This window comes from Artibeus jamaicensis, unplaced genomic scaffold, assembly GCF_021234435.1.
Source record: "Artibeus jamaicensis isolate MK-2021 breed Jamaican fruit bat unplaced genomic scaffold, CSHL_Jam_final scaffold_537, whole genome shotgun sequence".
Lineage (NCBI taxonomy): Eukaryota > Metazoa > Chordata > Mammalia > Chiroptera > Phyllostomidae > Artibeus > Artibeus jamaicensis.
The window spans coordinates 20,304,833-20,326,032 of NW_026522047.1; the positions used below are offsets into that span (position 1 = coordinate 20,304,833).

The window sequence follows — 21,200 nt, forward strand, 5'->3', positions numbered from 1 at the left end:
AGTAACGCTATATTTTCTTTTCTAGAATTTATATTATCTTGCACTTACAAGAACATCAAAGTAGAGTTAAATAATGACAGCAGATAACATTTTTTCCTAATATTAATAGAAATGGCTTTAACCATTTAAAATGATTTTTAGTAAACAGTCTGGATCATATTCAAATTATTTTCTTACATACTTTTTTTCAGTTTTATTGAGGCTGTTGCTGAAATTATATACTTCTTTCCTCCATGCACTGGTATCTTCACACACTGTTTCTATTTTGATTTGTTTTGAATTTACTTTCAATGTAGAAATCTTAATATTAAATCATCTTTGAATTCCATTAATAAATTCTAAGCAGTCACATTGTACAATTCTTTTAATAGATTGTTGGAGTATGTTGGTTGAAGTTTTAGAATTTTGTACCCATATTCTTAAATGAAATTGATCTTTCAGACTTTTATTTTTCCAGTACCATTTTCATGTTATGATGACTGTATAAAATGCACTGGGGAAGTTTTCATCTTTATTTTAATGTGCCAGAAAATATCAGTAACATTTGAATTACCTGCTCCTAACATGTAAGGAAGTACCCATTATGGTGCTTTTTATTTTTTTCTAATTCATAGCAAATATTCTTATTGAATCTTCTATGTTACCTTCAGTTTGAAATTTGCTAATTTACATAGCTACAAGACCTTTAGCTTCCTCTATGAATTAGCATTTGTTCTGCATGTTCAGGTACCACTGCTGAAATAAGCGACGGTCCCAGGAGGGGTCCATCACTCAGCCCCCTTGTAAGGACCCGAGAAGCCAGTTCCATGTTCCCCCATTTCCTCTGCTACAGATGAGAGTGCTCCAAAATCTCAGGGTAAAGGAACATCATGACTGTGTTCAGCTTCTCTCTAGAAACACAGAAGATCTTACCTCTTCTACAGGGGTTTTTCTTTCCAGTTAACTAGCTCTGTCTTCTTGCCGGAAGGGGCGAAAGTCCTTCACCAATTTACTTTATTGCTAAACTATAGGATTCAATACGCAGCTCCCAAGGTCAGGATCAGGCCACAAACACAGGAGCTGCTGCAAGTCACACGCAGAGGAACTGGAGTCGAGGGCCACAGAGACTCGCACCATCTTCCCAGGCTCTCCCGCAAAGTCGGTCTGCGATTCTAGACGGCGTGCCTGCTCACAGAGCACTGCCACTCCACCCACGCAGTGGTGACTCCTTCACCCAACCACACATTTCACCCACCTCAAATTCTGCGTGCCTGTGAATATCCTCCGCTCGCTGCCGGTTCAGGATAAATTCCGCTTCATTCGCTACTCTTACTAGATGGTCCTTCATTGTTTGGCTCAGCAACCTACAAAGAGATGAATATTATCCAGTAAATAGGAGGTCTGTCAGGAAAAAGTCCAGTCGTTGTTAATATAACACGAACAGTTTGCGTGACATTGATGTAACTTGGCAGACAAGGAGAGTGGACTGGAATGTGCACATGTGAACAGCGATGACTTTACTGCACTAGTCAGTGGGGGCCACTGAATGAGCGTGTGTACTGTGTGGCTGTCACATTCAAAATGACTGAGACAGCAGAGCAACAAATCTACATCTAGTTTTATGTTGAGCTTGAACATTCCTCCACAGAAACTACTCGGATGATTTGGAGGGTTCCAGCCATGGGCAACTGCTGACTGGCAGCTTCGTCACAACAACGCCCCCACTCATGCATCACATCTGTTGCAGAGCTTTTTGTCAAAGCATCAAATACCCGGGTGACTCTGCCCCACTACAGCCCAGACTGGGCACCCTGAGACTTCTGCCTTTTCCCAAAACTAAAATCACCTTTGAAGGGGAGAAATCTCAAACTGTCCATGAGATTCAGGAAGCTATGACGGGGCAGCTGATGGCGAATGGGAAAAGTGTGTGAGGTCCCAAGGTGCCCACTTTGAAGGGAACTGAGGCATCATTGACCTGTGCACAATGTGTCTTGTATCTTCTTCCACAAGGTCTCTATTTTTCATATTACATGGCTGGAAAACTTCTGGACAGGCCTCTCTATCTACACACATACACTATATATGATTACCTACTATGTTTGGGAAGGGACGAGTATTTCCTCTCTTTTCTGATACCATACCCAAAGAAGTACCATTACTTCACACTAAATAACTAAAGAATATAATAGCAAAAAAGTATCTTTCTTGCAAGCGCAGATTAGCTTTTATGAAACTAGCTATGCAACAAAAGCAACTAAAATGTTTAATTAAATTTATGTTTCAATCTTTTTTTAAGAGAGGGGAAGCGGGGAGAGAAACATCAGTGTGTGGTTGCCTCTAACACGCTCCACATTGGCTACGTGGCCTGCAACCCAGGCATGTGCCCTGACTGGGAATCAAACCAGAGACCCTTTTGGTTCACAGGCCAACGCTCAATCCACTAAGCCACACAAGCCAGGGCTATGTTTCAATCTCTTTAAAGATATTGTAGAGTTTCCAAGGCAGCCAAGATTTAAGGAGCCAAGATCCTAGAAAAGGAAACATGCCTAACTTTTCCTATTGACGCATTTGTTATTCACAGGCGGGAAGAGAGAAGCTAAGCTGAACTGTGTTCAGTCTTACAGAGCTGGGACAAAACAATTTAATTTAATAGCCTTATAACCCATTAGGTATATGGGTCTTAGTAGACTATCCAGGCTTACAGAAGTAACCCAGATATACCTTATGAAAAAAGAAATAGACCAGGCCTCAAATATACCATTAAAACAAATCCTCAAACAACATTACGGTGATTTATACTCGGTTTAACCAGCTAAACAAAAAAGCTTTAAAAAAAGTCAGACTTTCACAGGGTAAGGAGAAAAGAACCCAGAAATCAATGCACAAGGGACACAGTAAATACCCAGATTTTCATAAAACCTTGTAGGGGTTGCATGCTAGGAGTCAGCAAACTAAAAGTTTGCTTTTGGACACACTCTCACCAAGATTTTTAAAGCTGCAGTTTTGACTCCATCACCTCAGTCCTCAATTAACATCATCAGTACCTAGTCTAACTACTAATCAAAAATCAGAAGGAAGTCCTCCCAAGGGAAAGATATCATCATCCAGAGACTTACACTTACCCTTGCAATATTAAAAACACTTTCCAACATCCGATCACAAATTAACAGATATAACATCAAATGAATAAAAAACAAGCAGAAACCAACTCACAGAAAATCAAGACACTAAAGTTTCATATCTGAACACTGTAATTAATGTAGTTATAGTTAAAAACAGATTCCATAAAAAAGAATTCCAGTAAATATTTGAAACTATACTGAACAAAACAAACACGGAATTAGTAATAGATTTACAAGCATATGAAACTCAACTGAAGAAGAACGACCTAACTGAAAAAGGGCTTGGGAACAACTATACAGAAGTGTAGTAAAACAATGAGGAAAGTCTGACAAAACACTTAATAGACATAAGACATGGTAAAAAGTCTAACATATGTATGTGGTGTGAATAAACAATTGAGAGATAATTAGAAAAGAGCAATATTTGAACACAATTGAGAAAAAGTTCTCTTCAAAAAATGCACGGTTCAAAACACTGGTAATCAGGGTGTTCACAGAAATGGCTGAGTATGGTCCCAAAAGAGAGGAAAAAGTGAAAGTTATGCGAAGTGAAATAAAAGAAAATGTACAGGGAAGAGTGATGGGAAGGAAACCTGGACTCAAATCAATGATTTGGAACAGAAGGAAGAAAAAAACATTCGACCACAACGGAGTGAAGAAACAAGAATTCAAACAAGTGAGGATAGGCATGGGAACCTCTGGGACAACTTTAAACATTCCAATGCCCAAATCATAAGAGTGTAAGAAGGGTAAGAGGAAGAGCAAGAAATTGAAAATTTATTTGAAAAACAATGATGGAGAACTTGCCTAATCTGGCAAAGGAAATAAATAGACTTCTAGGAAGTAGAGAAAACTGAGAAAGTCCCAAAGAAGTTGGACCCAAGGAGGAACACGCCAAGGCACATCATAATTACATTACCCAAGATTAAACAGAAGGAGATAATTTTAAAAGCAGCAAGAGGAAAGAACAGAATTACCTACAAAAGAGTTCCCGTCAGACTGTCAGCAGATTTCTCAAAAGAAACCTTGCAGGCAAGAAAGGGTTGGAAAGAAGTATTCAAAGTCATGAAAGGCAAGGACCTACATCCAAGATTGCTCTATCCAGCAAAGCTTTCATTTAGAACAGAAAGGAAGATAAAGTGCTTCTCAGATAAGGTCAAGTTAAAGGAGTTCATCATCACCAAGCCCTTATTATATGAAATGTTAAAGGGACTTATCTAAGACAAAGATGATCAAAAATATGAAGAGTACAATGACAACAAACCACAACTATCAACAAGTGAACCTAAAAAAAAAAACTAACTAAGCAAACAACCAGAACAGGAACAGAATCACGGAAAGGGAGATCACATGGAGAGTTATCAGCAGGAATGGGGGAAAAGGTACAGGGAATAATACATATAATTGGTAGGTACAAAATAGACAGGGGGAGGTTAAGAACAGTACAGGAAATGGAGAAGCCAAAAAACTTATACGCATGACCCAACATGGACGGGTGGGAGGGGGTGTGCAAGGCAGAGAGGAATAAAGGGGAGACAAAAAATGGGACCAGTGTAACAGCACAATTAATAATTTTCAAAGCAGCCTCCCTTTGTCTCCATAGAGCTGTCACACTGGAGCCCAGCGGAATTGTGTTGCCAGAGCACAGCTGTGACAGGGGAGCCACCTCGCCCAGGCTGCTCCACAGTCACGCGGTACGATAATTGAGCTCTGTCAGTCATGAGCTCTCTCACGGCCACTCTGTTCCACAACTGCGCTGAAACCACAAGCAAGCTAATCCACAGCTCAGCTGTTTCACAATTGAGCTGTTTGCACTGAATAAAGTCTCTCCCCTTGACTGCACCCCAAACTGGGAACTCCTGTTGGCACTGAATTGGTGGTGACAACCTTTGGTTGACATTACGCCAAGGAAAGGGAGGATTCACAAGGGTGGGGCAAAGCAGGCCATGGAAGATTTCATCACACTACTCATAATGACACACAATTTAAACTGATGAATGGTATGCATCTGGAATTTTCTGGTTACTTTTGGACCATGGTTGACCATGGGTAACTGAAATGATGGAAAGCAAAACCATGGGTAGAGAGGGACTACTGCACTGTTATTAACATAAACAAAACTGGCTCTCAGAAGCAAAATGAGAAATAGATAAGCACTTCAAGTGAGATGGGTAAATCACAGATACAGATATTCAGAATTTTGAGATTTTTACATTTGCATGTTCCTAAGAATAGGGCTTCTGATCAGGTATTAAAGTATAAAGCTACAGAATATTTTTAACAATATGATACAAACTTGATCTAATTGACATATATACATGTATAATACCACATCCACTAAATGAAAAGTCAAATTCCTTTCAGGTAAACATAGAATGTATAGAAGAACAGGCAGAATGTGGGGTCACTAAGAAATCTGTAATGAATTTCAAAGGAAATCATACAAAATAGGTTCTGTGACGCCGCAGAAGTAACCTAGAAGAAAATAAGAAAACAGAACACTGTGCGAAGAGATTTTGAGATGGCCCCTATTTTCCAAATGTCTCCAGTCTACAAGACAATGCAATGTCTCACCTATGATTTTGGGCAACATCAGCAAAGTATTTTTCAAAGGCTATTAAACAGTACACATTCAGGCATCACAGATAAAAACAATCCCTAGTGCAATTTTTAAAATGGTAATGAATAACTTCCTATGACTCGACAGATAGAGAAGGCGAGGGTTTTCACAAGTGCAGATGTGAAATACTGGTGTGTGCTTCTTAGTTTCTCTCTGGAGACCAAAAACCACATCGTGAATTTAACGTCAATACACTGCCTCACAGTACTCAAACATTAATTGAATTGATTAGTCAATGGCACGCCATGTTCCCAGTCCCCAAACAACCAACCTCAAAGTTATTCTAGTCTCCTCCCTCTCCTCTACCAGCTTCCTCCAGGCTCCTAATCAATCAGCAAATATTATATTTCCTCTGTGATATTTCCAGACTGAACTCATGCTCTCTACTGCACAGGCAATGTCCTAAAAATCAAACCTTAATCATTTCATCCACATTATAACTGAAAAAGTCTTCTGAATACTTTAAAATATTTCTCCACAATTCCCTCTGTCTTTTGAATATTTGTCAAATACTTGTTAAACAGCTACTATGTTACTATGAAGACAAGACAAAGCACTAGAGACAAGCTTTCCTTACAGTGTAGTTGGGGAGTAAGAGATTACTATGAGGTCCTGTCCAGCTTTAAACATTAACACAAATGCTATGGTGGACACACTATAAGGTGACCTCCAATTAGGCAAGGTCTTATATATTCTACCCCATTGAGTTTGACCTGGGCAGATTCTGGGACTTGCTTCTACGAATAGAACATACGAAGTCTGTCCAGAAGGTATCCAGCCATGTAATATGAAAAACAAAGGTATTACTGAAGAAGATACAAGAAACATTGCACACAGGACAAGGACACTTCAGTCACTTTCAACTTGGGCACCTTGGGACCTCACAAGGTTCTCCCAATCACCACCAGCTGCCCTGTCCTATTGTCGATGAGACCGGGTGCCCTGAATCTCACTGACAGTCTGAAATCTCTTTCCTTTCAAAGGTGATTCTAGTTTGGGGAAAAGCCAGAAGTCGCAGGACAGCAAACCTGAGCTGTAGTGGGGCTGAGTCACCTGGGTGACTTGATGTTTTGCAAAAAAACTGCACAAGACATGATGCATAAGTGGACATTGTCATGATGAAGCTACTAGTCACCAGCTGCCCAAAGCTGTGCCCTTCTGAATTATCTGAATAGTTTCTGCATAGGAATATTCAAGCTTAACATACAACTTCATGCAGATTTGTTGCTCTACTCACTCAGTCATTTTGAATACAATGGCCACACAGTACACATGCTCCCTCAAGAGCAACTACCTCTCCCACTGATTAATACAATGAAGATGTCATTGTTCACACATGTGCATTCCAGTCCACTCTCCTTGGCTGCCAGGTTACAATGACGTTGTACAAACCATTCTCATTATATTAACAATGGCTGGACTTTTTCCAGACAGACCTGGTATAGCAAAGGCAAGGAGACAGTCATTCCTTAATTAGGTTACTTTGGCACAACAAAGATGACACATTACAAGGCTCTGCCTTAGCAGATTGAAGAGATTCTTCTGCCAGCCTTGAAAAAGTAAGCTGCCACATTGTAAGACAGCCACATGACAAGGAGCTAAGGGCAGCCTCTAGGAGCTGAGATCAAACCCTGGTCACAGCCAACTAGAAAATAGGAACCTCAGCCCTGCAAATGAAAGGAACTGAATTCTGCCAACAACCATGTGAAATGAAAAGAGGACTCCAAGCTCAGGAAAGAAACACAGTTTGGCCAACACCTTCACTGCAGACTTGCGAAAATCTAAGTAGAGGATCCAGCTGAGCTATGCCAGACACCTGACACACAGGCATTGCAAGAGAGTAAATGTGTGTGTTTAAGCTTCCACTTTTGTGGTAACGTGTTAGGCACCAATAGATGTGTAATACAAGTATAACCACAATATAAAATACATGTGCCATCGATAGTTCTCTAGAAACAAAGATCACTCTGAGCTAGCTCCTCCATGAAAAAAAAATAGAAGAGGAAAGGTCACTGCAGACATTACTTTGAACAAAGTTATGAAGAGAAAAAATGTGCTGTATTTTGAACAGAGCCAAACACCCTGTCCTATCATTTAATTTTCAAGACAGACATTTACTATATAGATAGATCAATCAATCAACAAATAATACTGTCTTGATGTTTTATTCTTTACTTTAGTGCTTTAGTATAAAAGTAACATACTGTAAAGAAAATCATGCAATATTTCAATAATAAAGCAACAATTGAAAGCTACCAACCCCCATTTTATTTTTAAAAATAAGCCACCACCATTAACAGTTTATGTTCCTAACTCTACATTTTTCTAAACTTATAGCAACATATATGGTATCTGTGTACATATGTACATACACACAATTATGTATATGTGTATATATGTATGTGTATGTAAAATACTTTTAACACTTGTATTAATGCATTGGTATAGGATGAATAAGTCATAGTAGACAAACCTGTTCATTTTACTTAATGTCGAACCATTATCATACAGAGGATTTCTGTGGCTGGAATGTGCCATAATTTATTAAACTGGTCCCTCATTCAGAGATCATTCATTTTCCCTTCTGGACCTAAGAAAATCACTGCTATTTATCCAGTTACTGAAGCTACAAATGAGTCATATTTGATCTTACTTCTTCAACATCTAATAGACTAAGTGCTGTCCATTCTTCCTCTGTAATAATCTAAAAGCTGTTTGTGTCTTTTCCAGTTCCCCGTACGCACTCAGCATCATGGCTTCAATTACTACAACAGCCTCCAATCAAACTTCTTTCTAATAGTCTTATCAGTCTAGCCAGTGCTCCACAGGGTCATTTTTCTGAAATGAAAATCTTAGACTGCAGACTTTTAAGCAAGTTAACTACATTCCCATGATCGACAGAAGAGAGTGAACAATTGTGGGTGCCTTAGAAACCAGGCTCCTTCTTGCTACTCTTTTATACTCTAAGACTGTTTTCTCAAACATTACACTCTACTTTTGCACCTCTTTGCATCTGTTCCTACTAGTCTCTTAGCCAGGAATGACCTCATTTCTAATTCCATCTCGCCTATCTTATTTATCCTTCAAAGCAAAACTCGAAAGTCAACTAAGTAAAATCTTTTCTGATCCTACATCTGTTTCCCTCCACAGAACTAATCTCCTACCAAGGTGCATGTGCCTTTTTTGTGGTACTTACTACATTGTATCATTCTGTCTGACACCATGTCAATTATGTATTTACAAATCTGTCTTCCATTCCAGACTGCATCAACCTTGTGTAATTTATCCTCATATTCCCCAGACCACAGAACAGTGCCTGATCACTGCTGGAGGCCCAGCAGTGCTTTTAAGGAAAATAAATTTTAACCTGAGCTCATGCCAAGCAATTCTAGACTACTATATGTGAGGAATACAAAGATGCATACAACTATCCACAGGGAGTTTACAATCTAATATAAGAGGTTAAGACTACAAGCAAACAGTGGGGTAATTGTAATAACAACTATACAGCTCCTCAAATACTCCATTCTCTTCTTCTCTTAGCTTCTTCAACATGAAATAAAACTTGCCTGGATTTCCTCCTACGCAGGAGCTGCTTCTCCACTGTCTCCTTTTTCCTACTGCCTCCTATTCTGCATTCATTACCTTTAAATGTTGTCATCCCAGAGCCAATTCTGTGCCTATGACAATTCTGATGTCTGACAATATGAATGAAAATTGAAGACATGATGCTCAAGTCAAAAAAAAAAGCCAGACAGACACCAAAGGACAAATACTGGACGACCCCACTAATGTGAAGTACCTGGAGCAGTCAAGTTCATAGAGAGGGGGTGTACAGTGCTAACTGCCAGGCGCTGGGGGGGAGGGGTAAGGAATGGGCAATTATTTAATAGGTAGTAAGTTTCAGTTTTCCAAGATGAAATGAGTTCTGGAGGTGTATGGTGATGATGAGCGCAAGACAACGTGAATGTACTTAATGCCACTTAACCACACGCATTCAAATAGTTAAGGTTGCATATTTCGCCAGTTTAAAATAATTAAAATTTTAAACATAAACACTTAGTTAAATGCCACAAACACAAACAAGACAGAAAACCGTATGTCATACCATCCCACTCCTCTGCTTAAAACTGAAATGTATCCTTACTGAACGAGATTAAATCCAAATCTCTCACCACAGCTTACAGAGCCCAGAGTGGGATCTGATTCACCCGAATCCCTCTGACATTCCACAACTCATGCTCTCCCTCACTCGTTTTGCTCCAGACACTCTGGCCTTTTATTTGGTTCAACAACATACCAGAATCATTGCCTCCTCAAGGACTTTGTTCTTTCTACCTCTTCACCTTAAAACACTGTGACCTATCCCAAACTGGCTACAACTTCTCTCCATTCAAAGCAATTCAACTTCACAACACTTCTCCGAACACTGTATATTGGACTCCCTGCAAGTTTCCCTCTCCTCACTCTCATCCCATCCTGCTGTTTTCTTCTAAACCTGAATCACTATCTGGATCATCTCATTTGTTCATTGACTTGTTAATCGTTTGTCCTCTTCTCCAGGACAGGAGCATCTCCTCAGCAGCCACAACATCCTCCAGAGCCGCGCCTGGCCACACGCGACACTACGTGAATGACGGAAACTGAGCGCCCGAACCACCCTGCTCTCTTCTTCTGTCCTGTCCCTATGGCCAAAATGTTACTCTCCTTAAGATCCAACTTAATCTTCTTTCCCATTAAGAAATATTCTGCAATTTTGTACTACAAAGACCTCGCTTTATGTCAATCTTTACCAAATGCTTATTGTGTATACAGCATGTATTATGTGTTTATTCAGTATCATAAAAATTATATTTGGATGGGAACTTCTGGCCAAGATGGAGGCATAGGTGGAAACACTCTGTCTCCCCGCACAACCAAGTTTAAAGACAACAAAGTGTTAGTAACAAAAACGCAGCCAAAACACAGAAAATTGAACTGTACATAAGTCCAACAACAACGAACCATTCAGCCAGACAGGACCCATAAGAGGGGTGGAGTCAGGGACTAGCAGAGCGACGTCGGGCAGGAAAGATCAGCCAGACCGACCCACGAGCACAGGCGGTGGTTGGCAGAACCCACATGTGGAGTGGCGGCTGGCGGACCCAGTGAGGGCACAATGTGGGTGGCTGACCACGGTCACATATTCCCAGGCAGATAAACCAGGCAAAGAAGCAAAGGAGCGAGCAGTGAGACAGACCACTCAGGCTAGGGTCCCAGCGACAGGAATTAGAACCTAAAATCACCAATTGGAAAGACTTTCAGAGTTGAGGTGCCAGGAGAGGCTCCCAGGCTCACAGTTTGTTGGAGAGACCCACAGGGTCCTGGAGGGTACACAGGCCCACACACCCAGGAGCTGGCACCAGGGGGGCCTGGTGTGCCTGTGGGAAGCAGCAGAGGGGACCGAAATCCTAAAGAGAGCAGAACAAACGCCACTGCCCCTCTCTGACCCTGCCCCCACATACAGTGTTACAAACCCAGCAACCTGGGTCACCCCACCCTGGTGAACACCTAAGGCTCCGCCCCTCATATGTAACAGGTGCAAACAGAGCAAAACATTATGGCTCAAGAACAGCTAAAAGCCCCAGAGCCAATATATCTAAGTGACCAAGAGATAGCCAACCTCTAAGATGCACAGTTTAAAACACTGGTGATCAGGATGCTCACAGAACTGGTTGATTTTAGTCACAAATTAGAGTAATAGAATAAATAGAATAAATGAAAACTAAACTAATTAAAATGAAGGGAAGTGCACAGGAAACCAACAGTAATGGAAAGAAAACTGGGACTCAAATCAAAGGAGTGGACCAGAAGGAAGAAAATAAATGACCAAACAGGAAAGAATGAAGAAACAAGAATTCAGAAAATGAGGGGAGGCTTAGGAACCTCCAGGACATCTTTAAACGTTCCAACATTCGAATTATAGGGGTACCAGAAGGGGAAGAGGAACAGCCACGGGTGGAAAACTTATTTGAACAAATAATAGAGGAGAATTCCCCCAATCTGACAAAGGAAATAGACTTCCAGGAAATCCAGGAAGCTCAGAGAGTCCCAAAGAACTTGGACCCAAGAAGGAACACACCAAGGCACTTCATCATTACATTAGCCAAGATTAAAATGAAGGAGAGAATCCTACAAGCAGCAAGAGATAAGGGGACAGTCACCTACAAAGGAGTTCCCATCAGACTGTCAGCTGAGTTCTCAAAACAGACCTTACAGGCAAGAAGGGGCTGGAAAGAGGTATTCCAAGTCATGAAATCCAAAGACCTACATCCAAGATTGCTCTATCCAGCAAAGCTTTCATTTAGAATGGAAGGACAGATAAAGTGCTTCTCAGATAAGATCAAATTCAAGGAGTTCACCATCACCAAGCCCTTAGTATACAGAATATTAAGGGGACTTACCTAAGAAAAAGATAAAAAATATGAACAGTGAAAAGGACAGCAAAGTCACAGTTATTAAGAACCACACCTAAAACCAAAGCAATCTAAGAGGACAGCTAGATCAGGAGTGGAACCATAGAAATGGAGATCACATGGAGGGTTAGCAACAGGGGAGTGGGAGGAGGAGAAGGCGGGAGAAGGTACAGAGAATAAGTAGCATAGATGGTAGGCAGAAAATAGATAGGGGGGAGGGCAAGAATAGTTTGGAAAATACAGAAGCTAAAGAACTTGTGACACATGGACATAAAAGAAAAGGGAGGGAATGGTGGGGGAGGGGTGTACAAGGTGGGGGGAATAGAACAACTGTAATGACATAATCAATAAAATATTTAAAAAATTATATTTGATTGCTAGGCATATTTCCCTATTTTTCCTATCAGGCCACAACTAATTGAGAAAAGATACATTTGACTTATTCTTTTTTAATCCACCACAGCACCTAAGGGCACTATTCAGGCGGGATGTGTTCAGTCATTATCTGATAAATGGATAATTTGTGGCAATGCTCCAAAGTAAATAGTCTCAAGTATCTAAATTTACACGATTCAAAGCAAAACTCTAGCTTTTAAGCTATACATAACTATATCAGACATTTGAGATATTTTCACTGCATAAAACAAAATATTGCTATCTAATCTCATCTAAAAGAATATTATAAACTTCATTAGGGCATATATGAAGTATTTAATATTATACTTCCAAAGAAGAGAGGAAGCACATGTAGTTTTTTCTTCATAATTTAAAAATGCTTCTAAATCCAGTATTTCAGAAGGCCCGGGCTACACACTTCCTATTTATTTCAAAAAAATACAAATATGAATTTTCTTTTCATTATAAAAATATATAAATAAGATATCTAAATGAATATTTTAATTTTTACATCTACATGCATATTTTCCTGAATATACAAATTAATCAGTATTTAAACTGTAATTTATCTAACAGTTGTGCAAACTCTTCTTTCCAACTACAGTTTTAAGTATAATAAGCAGTCTCCACATATTAGGTTTACTCTACATTAAATTATATCTCTAAACGCAGAACACAAAATAATTCACATATTTTAATATTAAGAAGAAAAATTATGGATAATTTATATCGGCAGTGCAAGGAGTAGAAAAAATGCTTGTGTCAGCCTTCGGAAACAAACAGCCCTATCAAGTGACCAACTGGAAAAGATTCGCGCTGGAGGCTCCATAAATAACAGTAATGATGACAACCACCTCCCATAACTACATTACAGCCCATCGTCCACATCTGATTATACTAGTCTAGACCTTGGGTAAGCACATCCACGCATCTTCACCAAGAGTTTTCCAATATTACTGCTCTGTTTCCTGGGCTTTCTCTGACCCCCATCAGCAGCAACTGTCAAATTTCTCTACTAAACATCTTCACCATTGATGGGAAAGGAAAGTTACCACCTTTCTGCACCCAAACAGCTCAGAATATGAAAGCCACATTCCTGAATTGGCAATCCTTCTAACAATGTAATTTCTTTAGAATTAACTTCACAGAGCAGTCAGAAGCCAAATCTGAGAGGGGAAAAAATGTTTCTGAAGTCTTCCTTCAGTAATATGACAACTACTGAAACCTAACCTCTCACACTGTATCCATTTATTAATATAGTTTTAGTCTTATTTTGCAGAATATTACCTAACTCTCTATGTAACTGCCTCCTTGCTGATGTCTTTCTTGCTCCCTCCCCTAAAATATACATGGCATATGCCTTAATTCAGGATCCTAAAAATCCTTAAATTGGTATCCTTCTGCTCCTTTCTGATGCAAAGCTCTCTGTGACAACTTAGAGTAACAGACACAAAGGATCTAACCAAAGAATGCACAAGCCTGAAGGCTGACAAAGACCAGTAACCAAATAAAGAGTATTAAAAAACAGTTTCCAAAAATCTTTAGCAGGCTGCATACCAATTTATGTTTTTCTTTCTACAAAATGTATTGGGGTGACACTGACTCTCAAAATCACACAGGCTGCAGGTGCGCAACCCCACAACACATCACCTGTGCACTGCCCTGGGTCTCGGGAAGACAAACGGTGAAGAGGAGACTGAGTTGGGCCAGTGCACACAAATTTAAAACAAATCTGGATCTTTCTCAGTTTAGAACTACACCAGGCAGTACTGACTTCTGGTGGAAGCCAACATCCTTTACCAGGGAGACTACGATGTGTCTACGCATTTCACCACAACTGCAATGGACATAGCAAACATTCCACAAAGTTATTTCTTCCTGAAAATGTAAGTGCTTAGTAATTTAATATAAATTTTAAATTTAACACAAATGTCACACAGTCTGGCATCGAATTCTTTTCCTACACTTATTTTGCTCAATAACCCTTAGCTGCATGTTGTAAAACAGTAACTCACAGTTGCAGTGAGGCTAGTGTTTGAAAGTTAGCATGTTCTACAGGAAAAAAACTTCTTAGAACTGTGAAAGAATTTATTCTCAGGAATGTGTGTATATAAAGAGGGAGATGAGAGAGTTTCACGCAGAAAACAAAGAACGTGGAGGGAAGTGGCTCTGGTTACCCCCCAAACGGGCATCCAGCTCAGGACTGCTCTGCCAGACCCTCTTCCTGTTTCCTGTGACTGCCTCGTCTCTGCGCTGTTGGTAGCATTTGCTCAGCATTTCAGAGGAACTCATCCTTTTAGATCTCTACCCTGACCACCTTATTTAAACGACAACATCCGCAGCCCTACACTGCATCTCCTGAGATTTCTCCTGTTTTTCTCATAGCATTTATCACCTTCTAACATAATATAAACTCTTACTTCTTCACTGTCTATGACAATTTAAATACCCTGTGTGAGAGTGAGAACTATTCTGTCCTTTCGAGAATACCCAATGCCCGAAACAGCTGATGTGAGTAAATGTTTCCCGAATGAACGCGGAGACTCTGCTGTCCTCTGGTTTTCAGCTAACTGTTCTCGAAGTTCAGCTTTCTTTCTTTCTCCAACCCCTAACTTGACTGTTTTTTCTGTAATCATTTTCATTTAACATAGTAAATTATTTCACTTATATATAAGCTGTTGTTATTTTCAAAAACGTGTGAGGCTATCAAAGTTCTGTGCATGTACACACACACACACACACACACACACACACACACACACGTGAGCACATTCTACAGGCAGGCTGAATCCACACTACCTTTTCCCAAAAGTTACTCTGGCTTTGCTAAGAAAGGTTACACAAGAAATCCTGCACTTAAAGCACTGAAACCTACAATTTTTAAGGAGTAGAAGCACAACTTAAAGGCAGCACCATTGTTTTACATCAGAACACTGAGGAGTCACCATAGACAACTGAGATCAAGCTAGAAAATTAAAAGTGAAAAGATTGATTTAAAGCCAAACACAGAAAGAAAATAAAAAATGTTTATTATAACTAACAGGAGAAAATGCTAGTCCTCTTGAACACTAAACATTAATTAAATAGTCTAATTTTTAAAAAGAAAGAATAGCACATATCTCTTCCTAAATAACCCACATAAGCTTTGATATCAATCCAATCCAAGGTTAAGAGTAAAGAGAGGTGAAAGTCAACTCTCAACAAATCTTTGAAACAATGACTTCCTACCCCACCCCCAAAATTACATCGTATCCAAACAACCATATATCAGATTTAATTAACATTTTCCTGTACATTATCTAACTGTAAAAATAATTTTTTAAATTTAACCAGAAAGCATATGATTCTTTAAGAAACACTCTAGAGTGCCCAAGAGATATAATCTAGTTTAATTCAGATTTCATCTTTGGTTGGTTCACATACAACTACATCCTAGCTACACTGTTTACATGCTACAAATACCTTTGTCTTTTGCCAAAATATAACCCAGATAATGGCCAAGGGGGTCAGAATAAATGCCCTGTTTCTCTCCCTCTCCTCCTTCACTTTCCCTTCCATTCCTTCTTCTACTCACTTATTCCAGACATTTATTAGGAAGCTATGATATTTAGAGTGAAGGAAAATGCTAGAGCTACTAAATGAATGCTCAGAAAGCAGTAGTGCAACCTAAAGCAGTTGAATACTGAAGAGACATATAAGTGTATTAGTACTAGAAACATTATGTCTTTTATGAGGGCTATTTACATATTTGGATACCAGTCTGAATTACTGCTATAATGAGCAGATACCAACTATTCCCAGAGGGTAATCAAAGCAATGTAACCAATAGTATGTAGGATAATCTGTCCTTTCTATGCCTTTCAAGGATGGGAAAAGAGTGAAAATAGCAGATTTATAAGTAAAATCCTAGAAAACTATGGGTGTTCTCAAAATCCATTTTTAATAAACTAAACCCAATACTATAATTACAGGTCATTTTATAATTACTTGTGTAATTAACAAAGTACAAAATTCAAGATAAAAATCTGTATCTTAAAATTTTTAACAAATAGATACCTTTAAACTAATTTTCCCAGTCTTTTGAATTTTAACATCAAAAATTTAAAACTGGTTAGTCGATAAAATATAACTGAGAAGAAACATTAAGAAATTATGTAAAAAGAAAGATGGGCAATTTTATATAACTCCTTGACATTTTAAGCTATGAAAATTTGATTTACAGAGAACTGGCACTGATTTTTCAGAATATAAGAACAAAAATAGGACTACCTAAATATATAAAATTTACAGGATGATTAGTATTTGTCCAATGCACTATTCTTCATAGCACAGAAGTCAAACAGGTCAAGTTGTAAGATTCTGTAACGCTCATAGAGCAACCTGCCCTGACCACAGCTGCCTACGCTGGCATTGGGAGTTTAAAATACACAAAAAAACATCTGCTGGACCCTGGCTGGTGTAGCTCAGTGGGTTGAGCACAGGCTGGGAACCAAAACGTCACTAGTCCAATTCCTAGTCAGGGCACATGCCTGGGTTGCAGGCCAGGTCCCTAGTATGGGGCATGTGAAGAACCACCACACCTTGATATTTCTCTCCCTATCTTCCTCCCCTTCCCCTCTCTAAAAATAAATAAATAAATAAATTCTTTTTTAAAAAACCCCATTTGTTGAGTAGAGGACAGGCAGGATGGCAAGGAGAAAGGCAGCTACCAAGCAGCTGGGTATTTTTCTAGTAGCCAAATTAACACTGATATTAAGATACTGAAGTTTCAGGAAGCTACTAAGAACAATAGAAATAAGAAGGAAAAATGTAAAATCTAAACCTTCATCGAAGGGAGAAAGGACTTTTAAGATTCACTGACAATTTTAAAATATAAGCAACAGTTCTACTGGAATGCATTTCAATAATCCATTTTCCAATTAAGCCCATTTTTAAGTGAGGGGAAAAGCAATTAATATCAAATAAATCAAGTATACAAAATAAATCAACTGGAGCCCAATATACATAATAATGTGACGTACCACACTTGATTTCAAGTGTAACACTGAGCCTTCAGATTTCACTTAAGAAAGTTAAAACAATGGTAATGACTGACTTTCCTGCTTCCGTTAATGTGGTGCCACAGCATCACAGAATAGTCTAAAAGAAAGTTTTAATATTCTTTTTTTTAAAGATTTTATTTATTTATCTTCAGAGGGGAAGGGAAGGAGAGAGGAAGAGAAACATCAATGTCTGGTTGCTTCTCATGCGTCCCCTGCTGGGAACTGGCCTGCAACCCAGGCATTTGCCCTGACCAGGAATCGAACTACAATCGTCTGGTTCGTAGGCCTGCGCTCAATCCACTGAGCTAAACCATCCAGAGCTTGATATTCTTTAAATAATATAAATTTGTTTTAAGAAAGTTGTGCCTTTCAGGAAAAATAAAACTCTTCTAGAACAATTACTTGCACATTTATTTTTATTAATTTTTATTTACTGATTTCAGAGAGAGGAGGGCAGAGAGGGGGAGAAAGGGAGCATGGAGGAAGAGCGGAGGTGGAGGAAGAGCAGAAATGGAGGAAGAGCAGAGGTGGAGGAAGAGCAGAGACGGAGGAAGAGCAGAGACGGAGGAAGAGCAGAGGTGGAGGAAGAGCAGAGGTGGAGGAAGAGCAGAGGTGGAGGAAGAGCAGAGGCGGAGGAAGAGCAGAGACGGAGGAAGAGCAGAGATGGAGGAAGAGCAGAGGTGGAGGAAGAGCAGAGACGGAGGAAGAGCAGAGATGGAGGAAGAGCAGAGGTGGAGGAAGAGCAGAGACAGAGGAAGAGCAGAGGCGGAGGAAGAGCAGAGGCGGAGGAAGAGCAGAGGCGGAGGAAGAGCAGAGACAGAGGAAGAGCAGAGATGAAGAGCGGAGGTGGAGGAAGAGCAGAGGCAGAGGAAGAGCAGAAGTGGAGGAAGAAACATGGATTTGTTGTTCCACCAATTTATGCATTCATTGGTTGATTCTGGTACGTGCCCTAACTAGGGATCAAACTCACAACCTAGGACTATCAGAACAATCCTCTAACCAACTGAGCTATCCAGCCAGGACAATTATTTGTGTATTTAAAACAAAGTAGAGATGATAGTGAGGATAATGATTTGATATACCATAAAACAAAATTATGAATCAGGAATACAATGTACCTGCTCAAAAATGTGGAAATACAGTTTTGTAACTGAAATCTTTTAGTATCTGCATATGTACCTACTTTTGTCTTGGTAAAAACTGTCAAAGAAATATTACATGATTATGACACTGGTAGTGATTATTTCTATACATATTGATTGCACAAAAATATCAAACTGTAGACTCAAAAATATCAAAACAACATATTTACAGAGAAAGCATCTTACCAATTAAACAGGTGAGAGCTGAGAGGCATTTCCACTAAACAGTTATTTATGTCTGACCTAAGTAATTGATCTGCTAATGATACCCATCGAGTCCGTTAAACCTTATGCTGTAGTTTCAGACTATAAAGGTCTTCATGTTATTTACACTAATAAAACATTAATCAAGGACCAAATTTATAGCAGCTACTCTATAAATGAGGTCAAGGCAGGTCAGACTTACATAATAAGAAAAAAAAAAAGGCTGGTCTCTCCAGTGAAAAGAAAAACCTTATTACTTATTCTTTTAGCCCCTGGGATTAAGTCTAGTAGCTGAACACTGGACACCACTAATCTATCCATCACTATGTAAACTCACTTAACCTCAATGTACTGGATTATTTATAAAAGGCATGCCCAATCCTCTGATTTAAAAAGAAAAACCCTAAATTGTTCCTTTAAAATATATTCTAACGTCTAAAGAGATAATAAAAATTTCAGATACCACATCTACTATTTCATTAATGGATGTTAGCTGTCTTTCCACCACTGCTTATGGCTTACATTTACTTAAAAGACAAGGCTTAATACTCTCTATAGGCTAAAGACTAAAACGACGGTTTCTAACCACGGGAGGATAACAAATTCATACAAACTAAGAGAATCTTAAGAACACGGAAAAAGGGTTTTAGAAAACCTATGATCACAGATGATATAAAAACATTATTAAAATAACTGTTTCCCCAATAAGAAATAATAAGAACCAGCTATTCTGGGTAAGGATATTTGAGAATATCTTAAAAGAATTAATTTCTTCACAAAATATTAAAATGTTTTATTATAAATGTTTTAATATTATATATATATATATATATAAAATTTTCCTTTCTCTTGGTAAAAATCCTTAAAGGAATATCATAGCTACTGTCAAGATTTTCTGTATAAATTTATGTTTAAGAAAGAATGTTGTTTACATAAAAATTACAATAATTGAAACCAAAACTATACATACCATGTACTTGCAGAGACACTATCATCAATTAAACACATTTACTTAATTTGCAGGGCACTTCTACTCAAGTCAGGGATACATCCATAAACCAGAAACAAAGGGATTCCCCTTCCAGAACATAATACACACATTACAGAAGGAGAAAGACAATAAAGATAAACGTGAAAGCAGAGTAAGAAAAAGACATTTTGAGAAATGAGGTAAAAGTAACCTGGTAGCAGGTTTCAGGAAAGCCCTCTCTGAGGAGGTGATAGATATCTGAACTAGGATTCCAACGAGAAGCCAGACAAGAGATCTGGGGGCAGGTCTTCTGACTATGGTAGAAGAAAGAGGTCAACAACAAGAATGGAACTGAAGACTAACAATCATTTCAGGGTTCTTAAATTTATAGTAATTTTACTCACGAAGTCTGCTAAACGCTGAGTAAGAACAAGTAGAGTCTGTGGCAACCTTTTCTGGGAATGCCCTACTCAACCACCACAGACTGTGGCTACTTACGGAAATTAGCAACTTCATTGATGGAGAGACCTGACTTGATTTGGAAGGCAGGGTGGAAAATGTATAAACTGAAAATAGGAAAAGCCCAGAGCTGTCCTAGACTGAGGTTGTGTTTGCAGTTAGGGTAAGCAAGAGATAGGAGGACAAACCAGAAACTCAAGAGGGATATCCTGAAAATAGGAATTTCACACATGTACAGTACAGATTTAGAAAAAAATGACAGAAGTCAAAGCTACCCCAAAAGTTTTTGTGAAACAAAACACAGGTCTACCAGCTATACGTGGCCAAAGGCTTCAGTGAAACTTCTGACCATTCGCTGACCTCTAAGCTACAGAGAAAGGGGCAGCCCCTGAAAAGCCAGAGTAAAAAATATAAATAATCTTGAAAGAGCTAAACAGCAACATTAATAACAGTATACCACAACAGAGACAAATCGTGCAAATTAAGCCCAAGCAAGTAACTTAGAAATCAACAGACAAAACCAACTCCAATAATTACTTTTAAAAATTATACACTATGATCAAGGAGGAATTATTCCAGTTATACAAAGGTGGCTCAGTATTTCAAAATCTTACTGATTGTTACCTCTTCTACTGCTACTACCCTAGACCTGGTCGGCATCCTAGTTAATGAGGATTAGGGTACTGCAATAGCTCCCCAATTCATCCCTTCACTTCTATTCTTAAAGCCCTGTATGCATTACCAGAGTGATCTTTTAGAGTGATCTGTAACACATCAAACAGATCATTTTCCTGCTCTACTCACAATCCTA

General features: G+C 39.0%; 1 protein-coding gene across 1 annotated transcript in view; it reads right to left on the reverse strand.

Moving 5' to 3' along the window:
* LRBA (LPS responsive beige-like anchor protein) overlaps positions 1 to 21,200 on the reverse strand; it is a 526,673-nt gene that overhangs the window by 329,868 nt on the left and 175,605 nt on the right. Inside the window, exon 36 of the mRNA XM_037141420.2 lies at positions 1,235 to 1,343. Coding sequence (XP_036997315.2) covers positions 1,235 to 1,343 — 109 coding nt within the window. The remainder of the gene's footprint in view (positions 1 to 1,234; positions 1,344 to 21,200) is intronic.